The sequence below is a fragment of the Meleagris gallopavo genome, chromosome 17 (assembly GCF_905368555.1).
Source record: "Meleagris gallopavo chromosome 17, MGAL_WU_HG_1.1, whole genome shotgun sequence".
In the NCBI taxonomy this organism is placed as follows: domain Eukaryota; kingdom Metazoa; phylum Chordata; class Aves; order Galliformes; family Phasianidae; genus Meleagris; species Meleagris gallopavo.
The window spans coordinates 2,765,184-2,784,809 of NC_139420.1; the positions used below are offsets into that span (position 1 = coordinate 2,765,184).

The window sequence follows — 19,626 nt, forward strand, 5'->3', positions numbered from 1 at the left end:
TTCTGTGTGTAGGCAGCCAAGGTTTATTAGAGAAACCGTTAAACTCAAAAGACTTGGATACAAAGATAAGCAGTGTTGCCTTCTGAAAGGCAAAGCTGTTTCTGACCTGTAGAATGGACACAGGTTACCCAGATATCAGTTACCATGGCGGATTGGACAATAAAACAATCACCTTGCAGTCAATCTTCGTGGTGTCAGAGTTTCTTTCTACCCAGTACATCCAATGGGATGTGTACGTCATGGCAGCACAGCCCGTCCTGCTGCCACCACTGTCCCCACTTGACCACAGCAGCAATTCCCTCCCTCCTCTGCAGTGTTTGGCATCCAAAGCTACACATCTCTACGGAACAGTTCTAAATGCAACACGAGGCTGCTTTCATCTCTTCAGCTGGATGGGGGAATAAGAAGGTGCAGAACTCAAAATCTGTTATTAGACTTTTAACTAAAATTAAAAAGAAAAACAAACGAACTAAAAACAGCCACTTCTCATGGAGAATGCAAAACATTCACCAGCATGTTCCTAGGAATGTTTTTCTGCTTGCAACACTCAGCTGCACGGGATTGCATCCACCCGCCGTCCTGGAGCACCACTGTCCTCTCCGCAGGGTGAGGTGTCATAGGACCACACACAGCAGTGCTGCAGCCCAGAGCAGCGTGAGGCCGGCCGGCAGTCTGAGCACAAAGCAGGCCCGCAGAGGCTCGGAGGCCGAGGTGCAGGAGCAGACCTCATAGCTGTTCTCTGAGCGGCTCTGGTCGTGCTGCCCGGGCTTGGAGCGTGCTCCAATCCTGCTGCTGCCCGCCGCCTCCGGGGCGTCCGCCTGCATGTCGCTGCACACCAGCCAGTCCCTGGCGATGGACTGGGGGTAGCCAGGCTCTGCTTCCAGCTCGCTGTCCAGCACTCGCCAGTACTCCTTGCCCCTGAAGAAGTAGCTTGCACCTGGGAAAAGAGATGTTTCCTTTACCAACACTTTTTTTTTGCCCGGGTTTTCATGCATCAAGTTCAAAATCCAACAACACTCTCAGTGAAGCGCAAACCAGCAGATACGAGGAGACAAGTCACTACAGAACAACATCAGCTGTGTTCTGTTAATGAAACTGAGTTATGTGGCACCCAGGTGCTTTTGCTCCCTGTCTGCAATGACAGTGTTGCTCAGTGAGCAGAGGGAGCTGTGGCTCAGAGCCTGCCTCTCTTTCTGCAGCTTTTGGATGGAGGAAGAGCCAGCCAACCTGGGACATGGGACTGTATCCCAGAGCATTGCTTTTTTCCTCACTTTTTGGACCCATCTCACAGACTCACCATCTGACCACCTCATAGCATCATCTAAAGGGCTCGGTATTCCCTTCCATGGAATGGTCTCTGAGGGGTACCCGACGTCCATCCTCCTCTCGTGGTCGTCGTAGCGCCAGCAGAGGTTGTCCTTAAAGAAATAAGTCTTGTCATTGTGGGCCCAGGAGAAGGCAGCATCGATCCCTCCCGGCGGCAGCCCGAAGTCCGAGATGGGCCGCGGGTATCCTTCCTCCACGTTGTTGTCCTTGAACACCCAGTATCTGTCCCCTGAGGAAAGGAGAGAAGTGTGGAGAACGATCACATCAGTTTCACAGCTGGGGCTGGCCTTCCCTGCAATGAGCCAGTACTTTGTTACATACTGCCATGACAACCCTCTGCTGGGCTCTTGGCACCGGATGGGGTCGGAGGGGAGCAACCTGCTGGGACAGCTGCTGGGCTGCCCAGCTGGGGGTCCTCACGGTCACAGAACAGGTCTGCATCGCTCCTCTCCCACTTCACATCCTGCCATGGGGATAGGCACTCTGTCAGCATGAGGTCTCTGGGGACCTGATGCATCTGCAGCACTCTGGGAGACACCTGGCCTGCTTTAAAGGGCAGGTTTTCCCTTCATTTTCTAGAAAACGTGAAGAAGCACTTAAACAGCAGCAGAGACTCGAAAGCCAGAGTAATTTGTGTGCTTTGGTTTGTATCCAGGGATCGATGAAATGATGCTAGAGAGTGAGAATGAGGCAGTGTTTTATGGCTGGAGGGTAAACCTCTCGTTCCATCATCACAGGCAGGATGAAGAGCAGCACTGAGGGCTGCATGGGAGGGAGGAGGGAGAGAAGGGGGCAGCCTGAATGCAGCATGCAATGAGGGCTGGGGAAGGCATGGCCCTGCTGAGAGGTCTGATGGGGTCCCAGGGTCCTCTGGGAAACGCTTTCCTGAACACCGAGGTGGTGTGAGATCCTCTACTGAGCTCTGTACAGCCTGGCTCTGGTGATTCAGCACTTCTGAAATCAGTAATTCACCCCTGCTTGCAGCCCAGCAGCAGACAAAATGCAATTTCCAGCACTGCCAACTCCATGGCCGCTGCCTGCCCGCAGGAGGGACATGCTGGGGCAGTGGCATCATGCAGCTTCAGCCATCGCTGTGGCACACCTGGGATGCTCAGAGGATGTTGGTTTAGGACACGAGAGCTAATCTCTCTCCTCCAGCTCTTGCAGGACAAACTGGAGAGCTCTTTTTTTTTTTAAAAAAAGAGAGTATTATATCATTTATGGTAAGAAAAAATAAAGTAGCAGAAATATAGCTAGCAAAATCAACCTCTTCAGGTTCCTATTCTTGTCCCCTCTGTGATTTCTTTTTAAAAAGACAAAAGGCATGCTCTGTAAAGTGTGAGCAGGGGATTTTATCCTTCTGTTTCACTCTCAAAAAGCATAGATTTCCATTAGGTTTGGCTGAAGTGTTATTTCCCCCATGTCCTGCAGGACGCTCTGCCTGCCTTCCCCTGGTGCCTCCTGCCCCGGTGTGGGCAACACCTGGACCTGTGCTGGGAGAAGATGGGCCCTGGGATGTCTGCAGGAACAAAGCCATGCTGCATGGCTGTATACTGGGGGCACACGCCGTCGCTTGCTCTCACCTTTGAAGAACACAATCTTGTGGTCGCTGGTCCTCTCATAGACGGCGTCCACGCTGTCCAGGTTGAGGGGCAAGCCCCGCCAGAACCGGTGGATCTGGGCCGGCTGGAGGGAGACCAAGTGCTTATTGCGGGTCAGTCTCCAGAAGTACTTGCCTGGAGGGACAGAGGGCATTACTGACCCACCCCAGTGCCCACCGCCGTGCAGGACAGGCCGGCACCACGCCATGCATCGGCAGAGGGAAGCGAAGCGTGCGAGACAGGAGCTGCGGGCTCTCCAGCAGCAGCTGCTGCCACTTTGTGTTCTTGGTAGCTCTTAGAAGAAATCCCCCTTTTGGGGGATCAAAACAACCCCCCAGCACTGTGCTGCCTGGGACTCAGCCCGGCTTCCCACAGGGTGCCGATGGTGCTTTCACCCCAGAGGGCTCCGCACACCGAGATCCCGACTGGAGCAAAAAGTCTGAGAGCAAACCCTCAGCTCTGCCTGGTGTTTATTATTGCCCATTAGAAATGACTGTGTGTTATTTACATCTGCTCTTGCATAGGTTCCCAAGGGAAACAAGCAACAGAAAGCAGAGATGTGCCTTCAGATTGGTATTCAGCGCATTCAGCGCTTTCTCCGGAGCTGGCAGATTGTGACACTGTCTTTCAAAATGTTATGGAAATTGGATCCCAGCCTAATAACGCAGGAGGCAAAATTCTAACGCTTAAACATCTGCAGAGAGGGGTTTTTATTATAATTATAAGGATTTATATCATATTCTTGTTCTTCTGCTCCAGTTTGCGTACTTGCTCTATTTGACTGAGACCTACAAATGAATAATACATTCAGATGTGGTAGGAATTGCCATAATTATAGATTCTTTTTAAGAACGTTAAAAAGAAGAGTATTCAGATTTGGTGGCCATTGTACATCTATGGAAATGCTTGTAATTAAATAAAGATGATCTCTGCATCTCTAATTAGAGAGATACTAGACAAAGATGGATTTTCACTTTTTTTTTTTTTTAAAAAGAAATCCATCTCAACGTAATTCCTTCTCTGGTAGGTACACGTCTGAGCTTCTGAGAGCTGTGTGCTCATTGGCACAACAAGGGAAAGCCCAAGTGCTTTTGACTTGATCGCCCTCTCCCAGCAGTGGGCTCAGCAGGGTGCAGCTGCAGCCAGTGAGATGTGCAGCAATACTCAGGAGCAGCCGTGCTCAGGGCTCTTGGCTGTTTTTGTTGAAAACTATCAGGAAAATAAGATGAGAAAGGTAGCTATATCGAGCGATGAATTCTTAATATGATGGCCCCGCTCTGCCCATGCTCGTGCCTTGTCACAGCCAAGCCTGCTAACCCGAGTGCTGCAGTTGGTTGGACAGTATCAGCCAAAGCCAGGCGCGGGGGAACGGCTGCCATCCACATGCAGAAATACAATAAAGGAGAAACTCCCAAACCCCATGTTTGTTTAAAGAGCTTGATTTAAAACCACCCTCCAAGCTGGCAAACTGAGTAGGATTAAAGCCAAGTGTGAACTCCTGCCATCCCGAGTGTCTCGTTTTACATGGATGACGGGCTGAGGCAATTGCTTTCTTTAATACGAGGTGATTTTGATTCCAGCTGCGTACCATGCTCTCAGTACTTCAGATGCCTCTGGCAAGATAGCTGCCTGCAAACACGCACACAGGCCAAAGTTGTTCCAAAACTTCACGAATTTGCAGTCAGGCACTGAAATCAAAGCAAACAGCATTGCAGCAGTGTGAGGAACCCATCACTGCCTTCAGTAGGGTAAGTCCTCAGGAGTTCGAGTTGCTGTGTTGGATGGCACTCAGCGATGCTTCTCTCTAGCCAGGGAAACAGCCATGCCAGCTCAGAACACAATGTCCATCGCTGGATGGAGCTCATCCCTGGGGCTCACCGCAGTCCTGCTCAGGAGGAGATGTCCCAGCTCCCTGCTGCACAGCCGGGTGCTGACGGCAGGCTGAGCCCTCGGCTGCTGCTCTCCAGGGCAGTGTGCAGCTGGCACATGCTGACACTCTGCTCTTCCAATTTGCATTTTGGCCCGCAATAAATATATCCAAAAATAGCTGCCAAGATGGAATTCTCTTTAGTTTTCCTTTTCTTTTCTTTCTTTCTTTTTTTTTTTTTAATCCCCTCTGCAAGACAGATATCCATTTATCCTGCGTACAAGTTGTTGTCTCTCATTTTCCTGTCTTCTCCATGGCTTCTGTACAAATACTTCAGTGGAACAGCCTCCATTTTGTGTCCCTCAGACAATACCAAGTTCTCTGGAGCTCTTAATGGTTACAGTCAGATGGATTCTGCTCTTGATCCCTGGGGAGATGCTTCTGCGTCCCTGCCGGGTGGCTTTGAGGTCACTAGGCAGTGGCTGGGAATGGAAAGCACTGCCCACTGGGCGTTTTTCCATCAAGATGAGAATAAAGCCCATGGAGACCAGCACAGATAGGCTCTGTGCAGCTGAGGAGGCACCAATGGTATCCTTGTCGACAGCTTGCAACCCTGGGGACACACTGCTAGCAAGTGTTTGCTTACACGGAACCAGATGGTTCTATAATTGTACGTGTGTTGTCTTTGAGTGATGCACAGCAAGTGGCATCAAGGAAGATGAAGTGTGGGAGGAAAGGAAAATTGAAGGCATTCAAGTGAAAAGCAAGAGAATTCTGCTCGCTCTGCCATCCTTGGTTCTACCCATACTTTGGATCTGATGGTGCATAATGTGTGGACAGGGTGGGCAGTTGTCTTCTGCCAAGAGGTTAGATGTGCACAGACATTGAAGCGTGCTCATCAGCCATCCTTAACCATTGCGGGCTGATGAAGTGTCTCAGAGCTTTTATTTGAGCTGAAAGAATTCAGCAGCATGTGGAGAACCTTCCTGGGTCTGCAGGTCCTGCAGGACCCATAAACGCTCCACAGTCTGCAAACTCAGAGCCAGCTTATCCTGATTGCATGCCCTGGACTTTTCAATACTACCTCCACAATGTCACGTGAATGGCACCACAGGGCCATAGGCATGCTGGGTTACTTACCTTTGAAGAAGAAAGCCTCTCCTCTGATCTGGGCTACCGCATCAAAGTGAGTGTTGCACCTGTTGGGCACATCCCGCCGCAGCCTGCACAGAGATGGCCAGGTTGGTGAGCAGGGGCTGTGCCCAGGTCCACATCCTAGAGACCCCCCTCCCCACCAGCCATGTGCATGAGGATTTCCAAGGTCAACCTAGGCATTCACCAGCCTGCAGATGCCTTTGTGGGACGTGCATTCCCTGCACCACTGGTGAGCTGGTACAGGGATGTGCTCTTCATGCGCCAGCTCTACAAAACTGGTGGGGACAGAGGTGGTCCCACTCCTTGGTGGCACAGCACCAGCTGTCCTCAGGCAGGACACATGAAGGATTGGAGCCACTCAGCACATTACTGCAGCAGCTGGGGCTCAGAAACTCAGAGCCATATAGCAGAAAGCAGCAGACACAAAACAGAAGGATGCAGAGATGAGAAAATGCCACATGATATATATCAAAAGCTACCTGGAAGTGGCAGGCTTAGATGCTGAGCTGCCTTTAACAAGGTGGGTGGGAAAGGCACAGAGTAGGAAGGACCTAAGAGCTGTGGAGCCCATGTGAGGAATGATGATTGATAGAGAACAAGGAAGGATGCTGGGAACACGCAGAGAAGAGCTGATGTGGGTGACAGGGAAACATAAATCTAATTTGCTGACAGAAGGTCTAGCACCAGCTTAGGCACAAAGTGACAGATGTGGCAGTGAACTCCATTCACCCTCACAGTCACACATGGGGCAGGAGGAGGAGGTAAACATGTTCCCAGTTCCTCCAGCTGCTGCCATGAGACCACAGCTCCTACAGCAGTGGGGACCACGGTGCCATGGGCACCACACCAATCAGGACCAGGAGGGGTGTAGAAGATGCTGAGATGGGAGGAAGTAATTGTGCAGAGGTGCTTCCTCAATATTAGATTCTTCTACATCCCTGTTACTGTGGAATATTTCACTGTTGATGCTCTCACTGCTGTTATCACCTCTGTGCAGGGGGGGAATTGAGGCACAGGGACGTGAAATGACCTCCTCAGAGTTGCACCCTGGATGGGCAGATCAGGGGGTGAAGGTGACTGACCATCTCTGCTGCTCTCTCTTGGGCACTCCCCGTACCCAGCCAGAATGCGTATGACCATGAACTCCTGCTTTTTGTTCAGTATCCCTTCCCCTCTTAACTGCCCTGCTGCTCTGCTAGTGATAGCTTGGTAACTCCAATGCTTATTAATGAGCTAGATCTGGAGCTTCCCTTAATGAGGGCATGCTGGCTGCTTACTGACACTCTTAGCCGTGCCTTGTCAAGTCAAACCTTCCTATGTCAAACTTGAGTCAGGCTATCGGACCTCTCGCTCCAATATTCACCCCCACAGGTACCTTAGGGAGTTGTTCACCGTGGAAAGATTTAGGTAAGTGATGCAGACACTAACCAGGATACTGATGAAGAAGTCTGATTAACATTTCAGCAAGAGTGGGTTCACCTCAGGGTGATGGGGACAAATTTCCATTAACATAAGTAAAATTTCAAGTCTTAAGGAAATGCAGAGTGTTTCAAGATAATGCAGAATTTCTAGACGTGCCTTGAATTACAAGAATTACCTAAAGGATTAACAGCAACCATCATTTGTTGTTGCTCTTAACCACTTCAACTGTGGGCTGGCTTGGTCAGCCTCCCACACTGCTTAATAAGTCCAGCAGTGACTGGAAGTGACTGGGAGATGTAAGGAGGAAGGGACACTCTGTGAGTGTGCTTATCAGATGACAAGAGGTCCAGAGGGGAATAGCATAGACAAGATCCTGATGACTAGTGGGTCTTTGCTATTTCATGACATTCACAGGAACATCAGCAAGAGCTGGGAAGAAATGAACTTGACTTACGGGACAGTGGAGCGGTTCTCAGGCAGCTCTGGAAGCAGAGGATGGTCCTCAGTTTTGGTCCCTTCAGGCTTGGCTGTGGGGGACACAGATTCTCTGACTCCTGTGTGTAAAGACAAAGAAGCAGTATGGGGACACACATCTTCCCCACAGCCCCACTCACCCCAAAATACAGCTCAGAAACAGGCCATGGCTGGGCAAGGGACAAGGGCTTACCATAGAGCTGCCAGATTCTGACTTTATCCTCATAAGGCAGGTCGTACTTCAGAGGGTCCCCCACTGGACCTTGGTAGTAGGGCCTCATAATAGACTCTATGGCTGAGATGTGGGTCAAGCCAATGGCATGGCCAAACTCGTGGACGGCAACAGCAAATAGGTCCATCCCGTGAGCATCTGGAAATACACAATTGAAATCAAACTCATTATGTGTTGGATAAACTGGAAAACAAATTTTGGAATAGGTGAAGCGTGAAGAAGAAATGTTTCTCCTGTTGGAAAAAGGAAGCTGAAGTGTGACATAGGGAATGGAAAGCCAGACATCAGTTCACAGTGTGAGTGCTCAGGCCTGAACATCAGGAAGAGTTTATTTAAAAATGACACCTCCCTGATGACTTTTTTTTCAGTCTGAGCTCTCTCTCTCTCTCTCTTTCCCCAGATGTCCTCATTTGCCACCCAACTCATAGTGCCTCATATTGCACCCATACAGATCCACCCTTCTAACAAAAGGCTCACTCTAGAGCTTCAGATGCTCGGGTCAGATCTTGACAGGGCTTCATGTCCACTTCCAAACCTACATCATCACTGCCAAAACAAAAAACCACTCCCAGAAGCCCTGTGGAGCCAACCCCAGTTGGTGCATCCCTACTACCTGACTCCAGATGGGCTGGGTCAGGCACACATGCAATTGCTGGTCCTCCCTGCACAGCAGTGCCCTGTGGAGCTACGTTGATGACTTCAAGTATGGTTTTGAGAAAGTTCACAACTGCAAGTGTTGTAATGGAATGGCTGGGAAACCAATGTCTCTGCAAATCTCAGGGGAGCTCTATGTTCCAAATCAGTGATCCTGAATCCTGTGCTGTTCTTTGCTGTCTCCACAGGGCTTGAGGTGCTGGGGGATATTTTTGCTGAACTCTGCTTTTTCCTTGATGACTATTATTTACAGTGCCTGTAAACAGCCAGGATGTTTATAACCTGTGCTGCTTTCCTCAGCACTGGGTGAGAACAGGACATATGCTTTCTGACATTTTAATGCCAAACTGACAACCTTGGGGGATATTTTTATATCATCTACCAACCTGTTATTTTTGAATCACCGGGGAGAACAAAATGAATGAAAGACGAAGATTGGGTAGCTCCAAGACCTTCAAAACAGAGGGCAGCCTTCTCACCATCAGATTCACCACCTTGTTCCTCGGGAGCACTGAACCTACTCCTCCACCTGAGTGCTTAATAGATGATTGCAACCAGCAGGCACAAAATGGGCACCAATCAATTGCCGATAATACACGCTAATGGAAGCTAAAGGGCCTCAGTGTCTGCCTCTGCCCTGTCTGTTTGCAATGCAGAGTCTGCTCTTGACTGCAGAGCTCTCAGCCCAACCAACCTGATGACCGAAAGGTCCAGTATTCATCATCATCAAAATGAGTGTCCCCTGCTGTGTGATGGTCTCCAGGGAAGAAAGCGTGTGCCACTGTGCCTCCAGGCCCGTCGAAGGGATAGCCATCGTTGTGATCAGCCTTGGAGAAGTCAATCTGGATGTCGGCGTTGTTGCCTGCCACCTCGTGGAAGTTGAGCGGGGTGATGTCGCTCCAGACTTTCAAGGCATAGTACATCAGGGCACGAACTGTGTCGTGGCCCAGGTGGGACTCTTTGGGGAAGGTGCGAACTCTGAAAGAAAGAGGGCAACAAGGAGAGGAGGAGAGGGGCACAGACAAGCTACTTCAAGGACCAGCAGGAAGAGATGCAGATGCGCAGGGAAACCCAGTAGAGATTTGCAGCCCCCATTTATTTCCCAGTACGTCTGCTGGGGCAGCACATTCTGAAACCAGTACGTTGCCAGCAGTCTTTGAGACTGCAATCCATAACAAGGAGGAAGAAAGAATGCCTTTGACGTAAATCTCATTCAAAACTCCTCTAAATTCTTGCCTGCAGGACACAGACTGATGGAGCACTGCGCTTGAGAAGCTCTTGCCTTGCTTCTTGGTGGAAAAGGCACTAATTAGTTGAGGCTTACTGCACTACTGCACTCACCAGCACATCCTCACTTCCAGATTTGCCTTGCCCTGAAAGAGAACCAGGTGGGAGCAGCAGTGTGCTGGCATTTGTCCTGCAGCAGAGCAATTCAAACCTCCCTTTTGTTCTGAGTTGGAATGGAAAAAGCCAGCATTTCCTGCATAACCAAACCTGGAAAAAGAATCCCTAATACTGCTGATTTAATAGGGTGAAAAGTCAAAGATGCAGTGAGGCGCATTGGCTTCAGAAAGAGTATGTTTGGATCATCTCTCGTTGACAATTTAGACAAAAATTAGCACATTTCAGGAAAACTTACTGTTGACCGAGTAATTACTGATGAAAACCAATTCTGCTTGAAAATTTCTGGCCAGCTCTACCCCAGTAATAATGGGCACTTTATTTCTTGTGTACCAGCACACCAACCAAAGTGTTCATGAAATATTCATGGCCTGACAGATTTTAAAAGCTGAAGCAACAATTATGATCACCTCACTGCCCTCCTGCATAATATAGCTGGGAGAACATCGCTCAGTACGAGACTGCTCCCTGGCCCCAGAGTGCAGCAATGACCTGAACTAAACCTCTAGAGGTAATTACAGGTGTCAGAAAGGGATGTCATGGCACTCAGCTCTTCCTATGAATAGTGATTTGGGTATTGGGAGGCACTGAAGTGAAGGGAATAGGAACGACTCATTGGCTGAGTTTGGATGCTCTTGCTTACGCACATTTCCTTCAAATCCCATGCCCATGGAGCTGCAGCCCAATGTGGGTATCACCTCCCAATCCGGTCAGAGTTGCAAAAAAAGAGCAAAAATTGGTCAGAACCATGCCTCTGCTGTATCTATGCAAAGAGAGAACTTCAATAGCAAAATAAATATGTTTGCATACATGCAGCATCAGATAATCACAGGACCTCAAACAAAACACATATAGAATGGAGACAGAATGGTGCCAAATTAGAAAAAACACTTTTTAGGCAACTTTTTATGTATGGAAGGGACTATTTATGATCAAGCAGAGAGCAGGTTCTCCCTAATACCACAGAACACAGAATTGGTATTGCCATGATTAAAAGCATCATTGTGAACCTCCACAATACAAAAAAGGTTACCTCATTTCTAGATACTCCTTATCTAAGTATTTTCATCTTCTGAAAGAGTTCTCTGGACTTAAGCAAAGCCTTTGTTGCTTTTATGTCCACTGAGCAAGTAATTAGATGCACAAAACACACCCTGCTTATCGCATGAATTAAGCCATCCCCTCCAAAATCAGGGTGCCCAGGACTCAGGTTTTCTGTCATTATCTGTTCTTTCCTCCTCAAGCACTGCTCAACCTTCTGCAGCTGTAGAATAAGGACAAAAAACCTGATCTCCCTGCTAATAGGAGTGTGGATGGAAAGCCCTCTCTGAGTAGACAAACATTATTAATATTCATTCCAATCTCTGACTCCAGAAACATTAGATTAAAGCAGAAACGGGATCAGCACTTGCTCTGCTTCTTATAAAAGGTCCTGCACCCCTGAACTGACCCATTTTTATTAGCATGCCACAGGTGTAAATGAACACCCCCCATCCTTTATTCATCACCACAGTTATTTTTCAAGAGAATCCCGTCAGGGTTTTCAATTCAACATCCAATTTGATTGCAGAAGCTCTGCTAATTGCTTGCCATGAGATTAGGAGAAAACTATTATACCGACAGGATGTTCGTTGGCACTGTGTTACCCAGTTCCACTGAACAGGAGGCACATTTCCAGCACAATGCAGATGCACACAGAGATAAATAAGCTCCCTCCCACCTTGATTATTATCTGTAGTAAATCGAGGTTAGGTACCCAGTGGAGAGCAGCTCTCCTTCCTGGATGTTAACCCTGATGAGACTACTCTTAAAGAGCACCAGTCATGGGTAAAAGCCTAATTTGAGTAATTGGAGAGAAACCTCTTTCCTCCAGATAGCCCCAAAGCTACCAAGAAGGCCCAGCACGGTGGGGTGGGCGAGTTGGAGCAGAAGCCCCTTTGGAGAAGCAGCCCCTCCTCTGATGGAGCTGCAGGCTCAGCTGCTGCCAGTCATGTGTTCCCTGGGTGCCCTTCTTCCTCAGCTCCATCTCAAGGTGATTTGGGTCCCAGCGGTGGATAAGCAGAGGTCAGAGAGGGCTGCTCCAGCTGGTTGCTGCAGGGAGCCAACCACAATGGCCATTTTGATTTCTGGGCTCCTCTTTGGGTTTTATCCTCAGAGAGGCAAAAGTGAAAAAGTATTAGCGATGTACGAGAAATCAATTGCTGGTTAATGAAAGCACTCCTTCATGTTGTGCAGCCTGATACTACAGAGAACTAAAATAAATGCTGATCACTACTGAGCACCGCAGGCCATGGATTGCCTGATAAACCCGCATTGATTTTTCTGAGGGGGGAGGAGGGGACAATTGATGGGGCCACGGCCATGGTGCAGAGCTGGTGTTACCCATGGCACCCCAGTGTGACGTGAGGCACATCACAGGCATCGCCTGCCTGTGCTCAGGGGTGAAAAAAAGAATCTTGAGCAACCTGCATGGCTGTAAGATGCTGTGTGCAGGGCAGTGCCTTCTTCACTGCTACGTGTGCCTGTCCTAAGAGCATCCTAAGAGTACAGCTTTGTTGAAAGCTTTATCCCCACCTCACAGCTCTTCACGTTTTCTTCTTCACCTTTTAAATGCAAGGTGTAATAGAGTTTGGGTTTGTTTGATTTTTTTCTTTTTTTTAAACTTCAATCAATATGTAAGAGGTAAGCACGTAAAACTTTATGTCTCTATTGGCAGATTTTCATGGCAGTTTCAAAACAGCTATTTTAATCTCAAGTGTTGGGTGTAAATACCACGCTGGAGTTTCTACACTGCTATAGCCTTCCCTTGGCTTATACAGCCCTCGGTCATAAAATAGAGCTCTTTCTTGAATGAGAGCCAAGACTCTGGGAAGGATGAAATGAAAAAAATGCAGAAATAAGTTTGTCAGGTCATGTACTTTTTACACCAGGCATATAACATCATCTCAAACCTAAGGGCTTTTTTTCATGGCAATGCATGCAGCAGTCACACAGCATGGCTGGGGATTTCCTGGGGCTGTGCCCACCAGAAGAGCCCAACCCCTGGGATGGCCACATTTGTCAGCAGTGACCGCCAAGCTGGGATTTGTCACCGTGCTGGGAGGTGGACTCGCTCCAGGCACTACTTCAAGATCAAAGGGAAGTTTATTATTAGTAAGGAGGACTCGCCATGCCTTGCACGTGGGTTTGCAGGACCTTGGGGCGTCCAGCTCTCTCCAGCGGTTCTTGGAAGAGCACTCACAGCCACACATGGGCTTTCAGGATGGAAACACGAGTCCCAAAGAGCACAGGTCTCGGTGGGACAGGGAGAAGGAGTTATTCATTTCCAGACCCTCACCTGCAGCCTGGCTCCAGGGTCAGACCTCAACTTTTGTGTTTTGTGTGTCAGCAAACACACACATTGCTTCATGGCTTTAGGGGAAATATATTCTCCTGTGGCAAGGACTAGAAGAAAGGGACCAGATGCCTCCATTACCCAAAAAATGCTCCCAATGCTTGGACTTGGGTGATAATATCAAGAGAAAAAGACATATTTGTGCCAGACTGAATCTTTGACAGCTGCTTGAGATGGTGCAAAGCCCCAGGGAGCTCATGACAAGTTACACTGCAAAGCAGCAAAAAACTAGCAAAAAACCTCTGCTGGCCTGTGGCCACGCAGGTCTGTGGTTGGTCCTGTGTCCAATGGTTGGAGCTCTTACCTCCAGGACAGGTTCCTCTTGTTCCACTTGGTCACAGCCTGCGTGTGCCGCTTCCTCCTGGCTGCTGGGCCAGCCATGTCGGGCAGTGAGCAGCGAGGGGTCTTCATCAGCTCCAGCGTGGCCTCGTCTGGTGGTGAAGAAAGGGAAAAGATGGGTGTAACGGGAAAGCTGCAGCTATGGGTTGAGAAATACGACAGCAGCCACCTCCACCAGCTGGTGGTAGTGACTGGGGCCATAACCCAAGCCCACCCATGAGTCCTGTTTCCAGCACCCCTTCCCATGCAGGAAACACAGTTGCAACAGAAAGCACGGCCCTTTTCCTGGGCTTCCTGCAGCCTGTGAGAGGGCGGAGGAGCAATAATTGCAAGTGCTTAATTAGGAGCAAAGGGGAAAGTCTCGGTGCTGCTGAGATGAGGACGTGGGCAGCAGCTGCTCAAGTGGCACCGGCTGCTCCAAGGGCTGTGCATCCGCTGGCTAATTGTCTCCTTGAATGGCAGCAGCACAGTTGGCAGCAGGAGGTCATGGCCACGTCCGGGTGGCAACGTGCAGGGACAACGGCAGCCCGAGGGCAAACAGGGAACCATTCACCACTGGGATAAAGCTGGCTTTCTGCTGTCCTCAATAAGGCCATTGAGCGGGTGGCCCCACCACGCAGGGCAGCTCCCACCAGGCTTTGGGCAGCTCCATCCCGGGTGGATGCGGTCACCCCCACTGGTGGCTGAGCCGTCGTCCTCCCCTGTGCTGTGCTCTGCTGGTGGGGAAACCAAATCGCTCCCTACTCAAATTCAGAAGTTCAATCGGAATTTTTGTTCCATTCAAATTGAAGCTGCAATTAAAGCTTTGAACAGAACAACCTATCAGCCTTAGTTTCTCTGTCTCTTTTCTTTCTGAGCACATCAAGAGCTATTTTAAGCTATTTTAAGCATGACAGTAACCCCAAGGGTGTGTGGGTCTGGTGAAATAATTGCTTGCCTCAGGTTGCTGAAAGCACAAGGCAACAAAGCACCTGAGCCATGTAATTACTCTTCCAGCTGCAAACAGGGCCTTCTGTCAGCCACGTGTTGGTTCCTGGGGACGATGCTGCTCTGCATCACGGCAGCTTCCAGCCCCTCTCTTTCATCCCCTGTTCACCCACCCCCGTGCCACCCACTGACCGAGGACCCCCGTTGCCTCCAGCCCCCCGAAGCGCTGCATGGCCGTGATGGCTTTGGTCAGCTCCTCCTGTGTCTGCAGCTGTCCTGTGACGGGATCCGGAGGAGGCAGATACCCAAATTTCGTCAGCCAGTCCTGTAACACAAGGGAAGGAGGATGAGAAAGGGGAAGGGGTGAAACACATACGTAGAGAGGGAAGTGTTGAAAGTCCTGCCCATTCTGCTTGGAAATGCCATTCCCGTTTACATGTTTACAGCTGGCTTCCTACTGAACAGCGTGGCTCCTGTTGACAAATGAAAATGTCACGACGGATCTACATACACTGCTTAAGCAGAGGGACCTGGTGATCTTCCTGCATTCCGGTGCTGACATCTCATTTTCCCACCTGTCTGCAGTGCATCACCAGTAGTGGCAGCAGCAGGACCCTGCCCCATGGGGTAATCCTGTTGCCTTTTATTCACTGGCAGCGCTCAGGGGAAACCTGCTGCTGGGATGAGCAAGGAGAGGGGATGAGAGCATCCCTGTGGGAACAGGACAGGGCCGCCACCGCTCATGAGCCAGCACCAGCTCTGCAGTCCCCTCAGGGCAGCTTAGGGACTGTGGTTAAAGAGCTTCCCCTTGAACTTCAGCAGCGTTCTGGTTGGAAACAAGCTTAACCCATGGGAGAAAACTAACATCTACTCCATCCCAAAGCTGAGCCTGATTCCTACTGAAGCCACAAGGATGTCCTCAGAGCCTGTCATTCACAACCTGAACCACAGTAGCACCCCCACAACCCAGTGGGTGTGGGCAAAGCAAAGAGTGCTGAAGCCCATGCGATGCCCACATATTCAGCCAGCACTGCCTCTCGCCATCACACTGCCACAAGTGCCTCGTTAAAATGCTGCTATTCAATAGGAATTCGTCTTTTGAGACACAGCACACTTTTATGAAGAACTTTCTCTTCCTCTTTTCAGCCTAGAACTGATGAAAAAACTACCATAAATCTCATTCTTACAACTGCTTTTTAAATGTCTGGTCAATTATCCTCCTAAATCCACCCTTGCCTTCCTACTCGCTGATATCTCCACCCCAGCACAGAATAACACAACATGCCAAGAACGCCATAAATGCCTGCCCTCTATTTTCTTTATCTGTATCAAAGAAACATTGATCTATTGAACCTCTTGAAGACTGATATTGATCTTGACCTCCACCACGGTTGATACACCACAAATTTATGATAGTTAGATCAGTGCCAGGAGTCTGTATTTGCTTATCACTAAAATTGGAGACTCTCACCTTGGTTTTTCCTACAAGAGCCATCCCAAATGCCACAGAGCCCCCAGCCCTGCTCTGGCACCACCCATAGCATTGAGCCTCCGCATCCCGTATTTGCTGGGGCAGAACATTTCTTTAGGAAAAAAGCAGTTGGATTTAGAGATGAGAAAGACCAGCAGGAACTGTCCAGCTAATTATGTGTGTCCTGTGAAAGCTTCTCACATCTTTTCTTGTCTTTAATGAGGACAAAAGCTAAACTCATGAACTTTCATAAATGGGAAATATGAAAACATCTTCCACTGAGATAACTTCAACATATTCACTACTTATTTCAGCCTTTTTTTTTTTTTTAACATTAAAAAGATCTTTTTTTTCCAACTCTCATTACCTTAAAATGTTTAATGAAGCAGTGGTTTGAGCAGAATGATAAAATTCTTAAAGCATATTCCTTGCCTGAGTTGACACGATAAAAACTTCTCCTCAAAAATGTGCTGAGTTGAACGAATTGACCTAATTCCATGAGAGACAGCAACTCTGTGTTTTCAAGAGGGAAAAAACTGCTTCTCCAGAAGGTTCAGACTGAGGGGATGACTCCAGCTCCAAAGCAAGCTGTGATCAAGAAAGCAGCAGACACAGCCATGGTGTCATCCCAGGTGGGATGACACAGGTGCCCTGTGTGAGTGTCCTACCTGCTGCAAAGTGACACTGCTCCTTTGAAAAGCTGCCTCAATGACAGTGCAACAGCACGTCTGTTTCCTCGTGTCCTTGACTAAAAATAAGAGGAACCACTTTCTCATCTGGGTCCCCCATGTCGCTGTGGCATAATGGGAAAAAGTATGCTTGTGCATTGAGTGGGGCATGCCTTTGTGCCCTGTGGTTAGCAGAAGCTGACACTGTGGAATTTATATGTATATATATATATTATTTTGTTTGCTTGTTTCTTTGTTCTCTTCAAAAAGCAAAGATCTGGGGAAAACACTCATGAAGTCCTCTTATGCTCTGCAGACAAAACCTGCTGCAATTTTGGACTTCTTTGCTGCTCAGGCACTTTGAACTGAACGCCAGGCAGCAAGGCTGCTGTGGAAGCATCCAGGGATAAGGGCTCTCCAGGGCTGGAGAAAAATGCTGGCTCCAGCAGCAATGAAGTTTCGGTATCACTTATACAGAGCCAATTTTCAGATTAAAATGGCAATTTCATTTCTTTCATACCTCCACTTCATTTTTATCAGTACCCCTTTGTCCTAGAACCTACTTACCTGCTTCATTTTGAAATAGATGTAGATTTTGTCCCTCTTTTATGGAAGATTTATGAGCTCTGTAAGTTTGCTTTTACAAATATTAATATTATATAAGCTGATGGGCTCGCTCAACTGCTACAGGCAAAAAAGGGAAAAAGACTCAATCAGCAAATTTTCTTCTAGAAGAGTTCTTAAGGGTCATAGGTTATGTTGACAAGAAGACAAAAGAGTTCAGGATAACGAGGACAGCATAAACAGGATAAACAGCAAAATCAGAACAGAGAAAAAAACTCTGCCCAAGCCCATTCCACACTTCTGCTCTTGTGTTATGCTTCTATAATCCAGCCAAAAATGAATCAGGGCCTTGGAAGAGTGGGATGACAATGCTGCCCATGGGATGCTGCCAGCGTCACATTGTGCAGGGGACGAAGAGCCAAACCAAAGTTAATGGCCCAGATCACCAAAATAAAACTACAACTCAAACATCCGGAACTAATTTCCAAATTATATTTTGTTTTATCTCTGTTGCTACCGTTAAATAGGTTGGAAGCATTTAAGAAAACAGAAAAAAAAATCTCCACCACCGAAAGCTGGATTAAAGACAAGCGACTTTTGTCCGCTTTGGTTTTCCTTCCGAGTTTTCAATGGTTTACAGTATTCAAATTTTACAGTAATTTTCATGAGATCAACAACCGAAGGAACAGCACCCGTTAATTAGAGCACCGCATATGGTGCTGCAATACTCCAAGGAGCGTGCTCCTGTGATGCAACAGCCTCCGGGCCACGCAAAGCCAATAATTTTCTTCCAAAGGTTGACATGTCCCTCTCTAATGAGCTACTGTATGCACGTAATCAGCTGATTAATTCGTTAGGAGAAAAACTGCCGTTTGGATTAGAACCAGCATTCCGGTCGCCGTCACCTTTGAACCGCAGGAAGAGTTTCATTAGCTCATGCTGGAAGAGCTGGTTGCATCCAAACAGCTTTTTAATTGGCTGTGTACAGCGTCCAGGGTGGAAGTCAATGCAGCTGCTGCCCATGCCCTCTCCCTCCCCTTGCTTTAAAGGCTCGCTCAGGTTAACAACAGCAGCACTGCAAAAGGCCACAGCCTCCAGCTCCCGCAGACAGCGGGCTGCTTGGCCAGGTCTGCAGCAGACAAATTGCATCGTGTGGTGACATCAGACATGGGACATCCAGGTCACCAAGGAGTATGGAGGAGAACAGCTCTGCTCCTGCACAGCTCAGTTCTCTGCCATCCCCAGGAATCAGCCTGGCTGCAAACTAGACTGCCCACTCACAGGGCTGTGTTGCCATTCTCTTGCACGTTCATGAGACCAGACCACCTGGGTTTGGAAGCCAACATCCCCCGGATGTGATGCTACACACAGTACTGGCCTCCCTTTGCCTGGACACATCCTGAGTACCATCCCAGAAACCCAGAGGTAATCAAGGGATGCTGCAGAAGAAGATATAAATCCTCTGTGGACCAAACAAACCGTGTTTTCAGCTTCTTTGAACTGAAGATCAAAGAATCGATTCCCATCCATACAAGGCAGGCAGAATAGGGGAGCAGTGTTTACTAGAGCTGGTTTGTGTTTCTTTCCAGAGAACGAAAACTGACAAAACTTAAGAAAAAAAAAAATACAGGTACTTCTGTATTTTCAATATGAAAGTGTTTCCCTTTGAGAAGCTTTAAAACATTGGGCTTTTTGGACCAGTTTCAATCACCAGAAGTTTTTCATCACATCCCAAAAATTTCCATGCAAAGGCAACCAATGATGAAACATTTTGTGTAATTAAAACTCCACAGGACATCAAAAAAAGGAGTTTCAATGGGAATAGAAACAGAGGACTTTTTTTTTTTTTTTTAATCAAATAGTTTTACGTAATGCTGCCTGTCACGGTGAAACATCCTTGTTGCCAATTAGTTATTTGGAAAGGAAAAGAGGAAAATACAATAGCCCATGGAGCTGCAGTGGGATGCTAGGTATATGACCAAATTAAGATTCTTTTCTCTCTCTACAAAAACAGCTCCAAACCACACAAGCTGTTGGGTAACGTCATCTATGAAGGCAGCCCTCCTCCCGTACAGCTGGCATGTGGTCAGTGCAGCCAGTGGGACATATCAGCTTGTCCCTGCACCAGGCT

General features: G+C 48.3%; 1 protein-coding gene across 2 annotated transcripts in view; it reads right to left on the minus strand.

Annotated features, from left to right (window-relative positions):
• Nucleotides 1-19,626, minus strand: part of MMP17 (matrix metallopeptidase 17) — a 39,971-nt gene continuing 20,345 nt past the window's right edge. Inside the window, exons 2-10 of one of the 2 annotated variants that reach the window (XM_085238374.1) lie at nucleotides 14,985-15,117; nucleotides 13,831-13,957; nucleotides 9,426-9,709; nucleotides 8,039-8,215; nucleotides 7,826-7,898; nucleotides 5,935-6,017; nucleotides 2,910-3,062; nucleotides 1,298-1,555; nucleotides 1-937 (exon numbers count right to left, since the gene is read on the minus strand). In XM_085238374.1, the coding sequence (XP_085094500.1) occupies nucleotides 615-937; nucleotides 1,298-1,555; nucleotides 2,910-3,062; nucleotides 5,935-6,017; nucleotides 7,826-7,898; nucleotides 8,039-8,215; nucleotides 9,426-9,709; nucleotides 13,831-13,957; nucleotides 14,985-15,117 (1,611 nt within the window). In that variant the 3' untranslated portion in view covers nucleotides 1-614. Of the gene's footprint in view, nucleotides 938-1,297; nucleotides 1,556-2,909; nucleotides 3,063-5,934; nucleotides 6,018-7,825; nucleotides 7,926-8,038; nucleotides 8,216-9,425; nucleotides 9,710-13,830; nucleotides 13,958-14,984; nucleotides 15,118-19,626 lie in introns of both variants that reach the window. The other variant, XM_085238375.1, reaches the window with a different exon arrangement.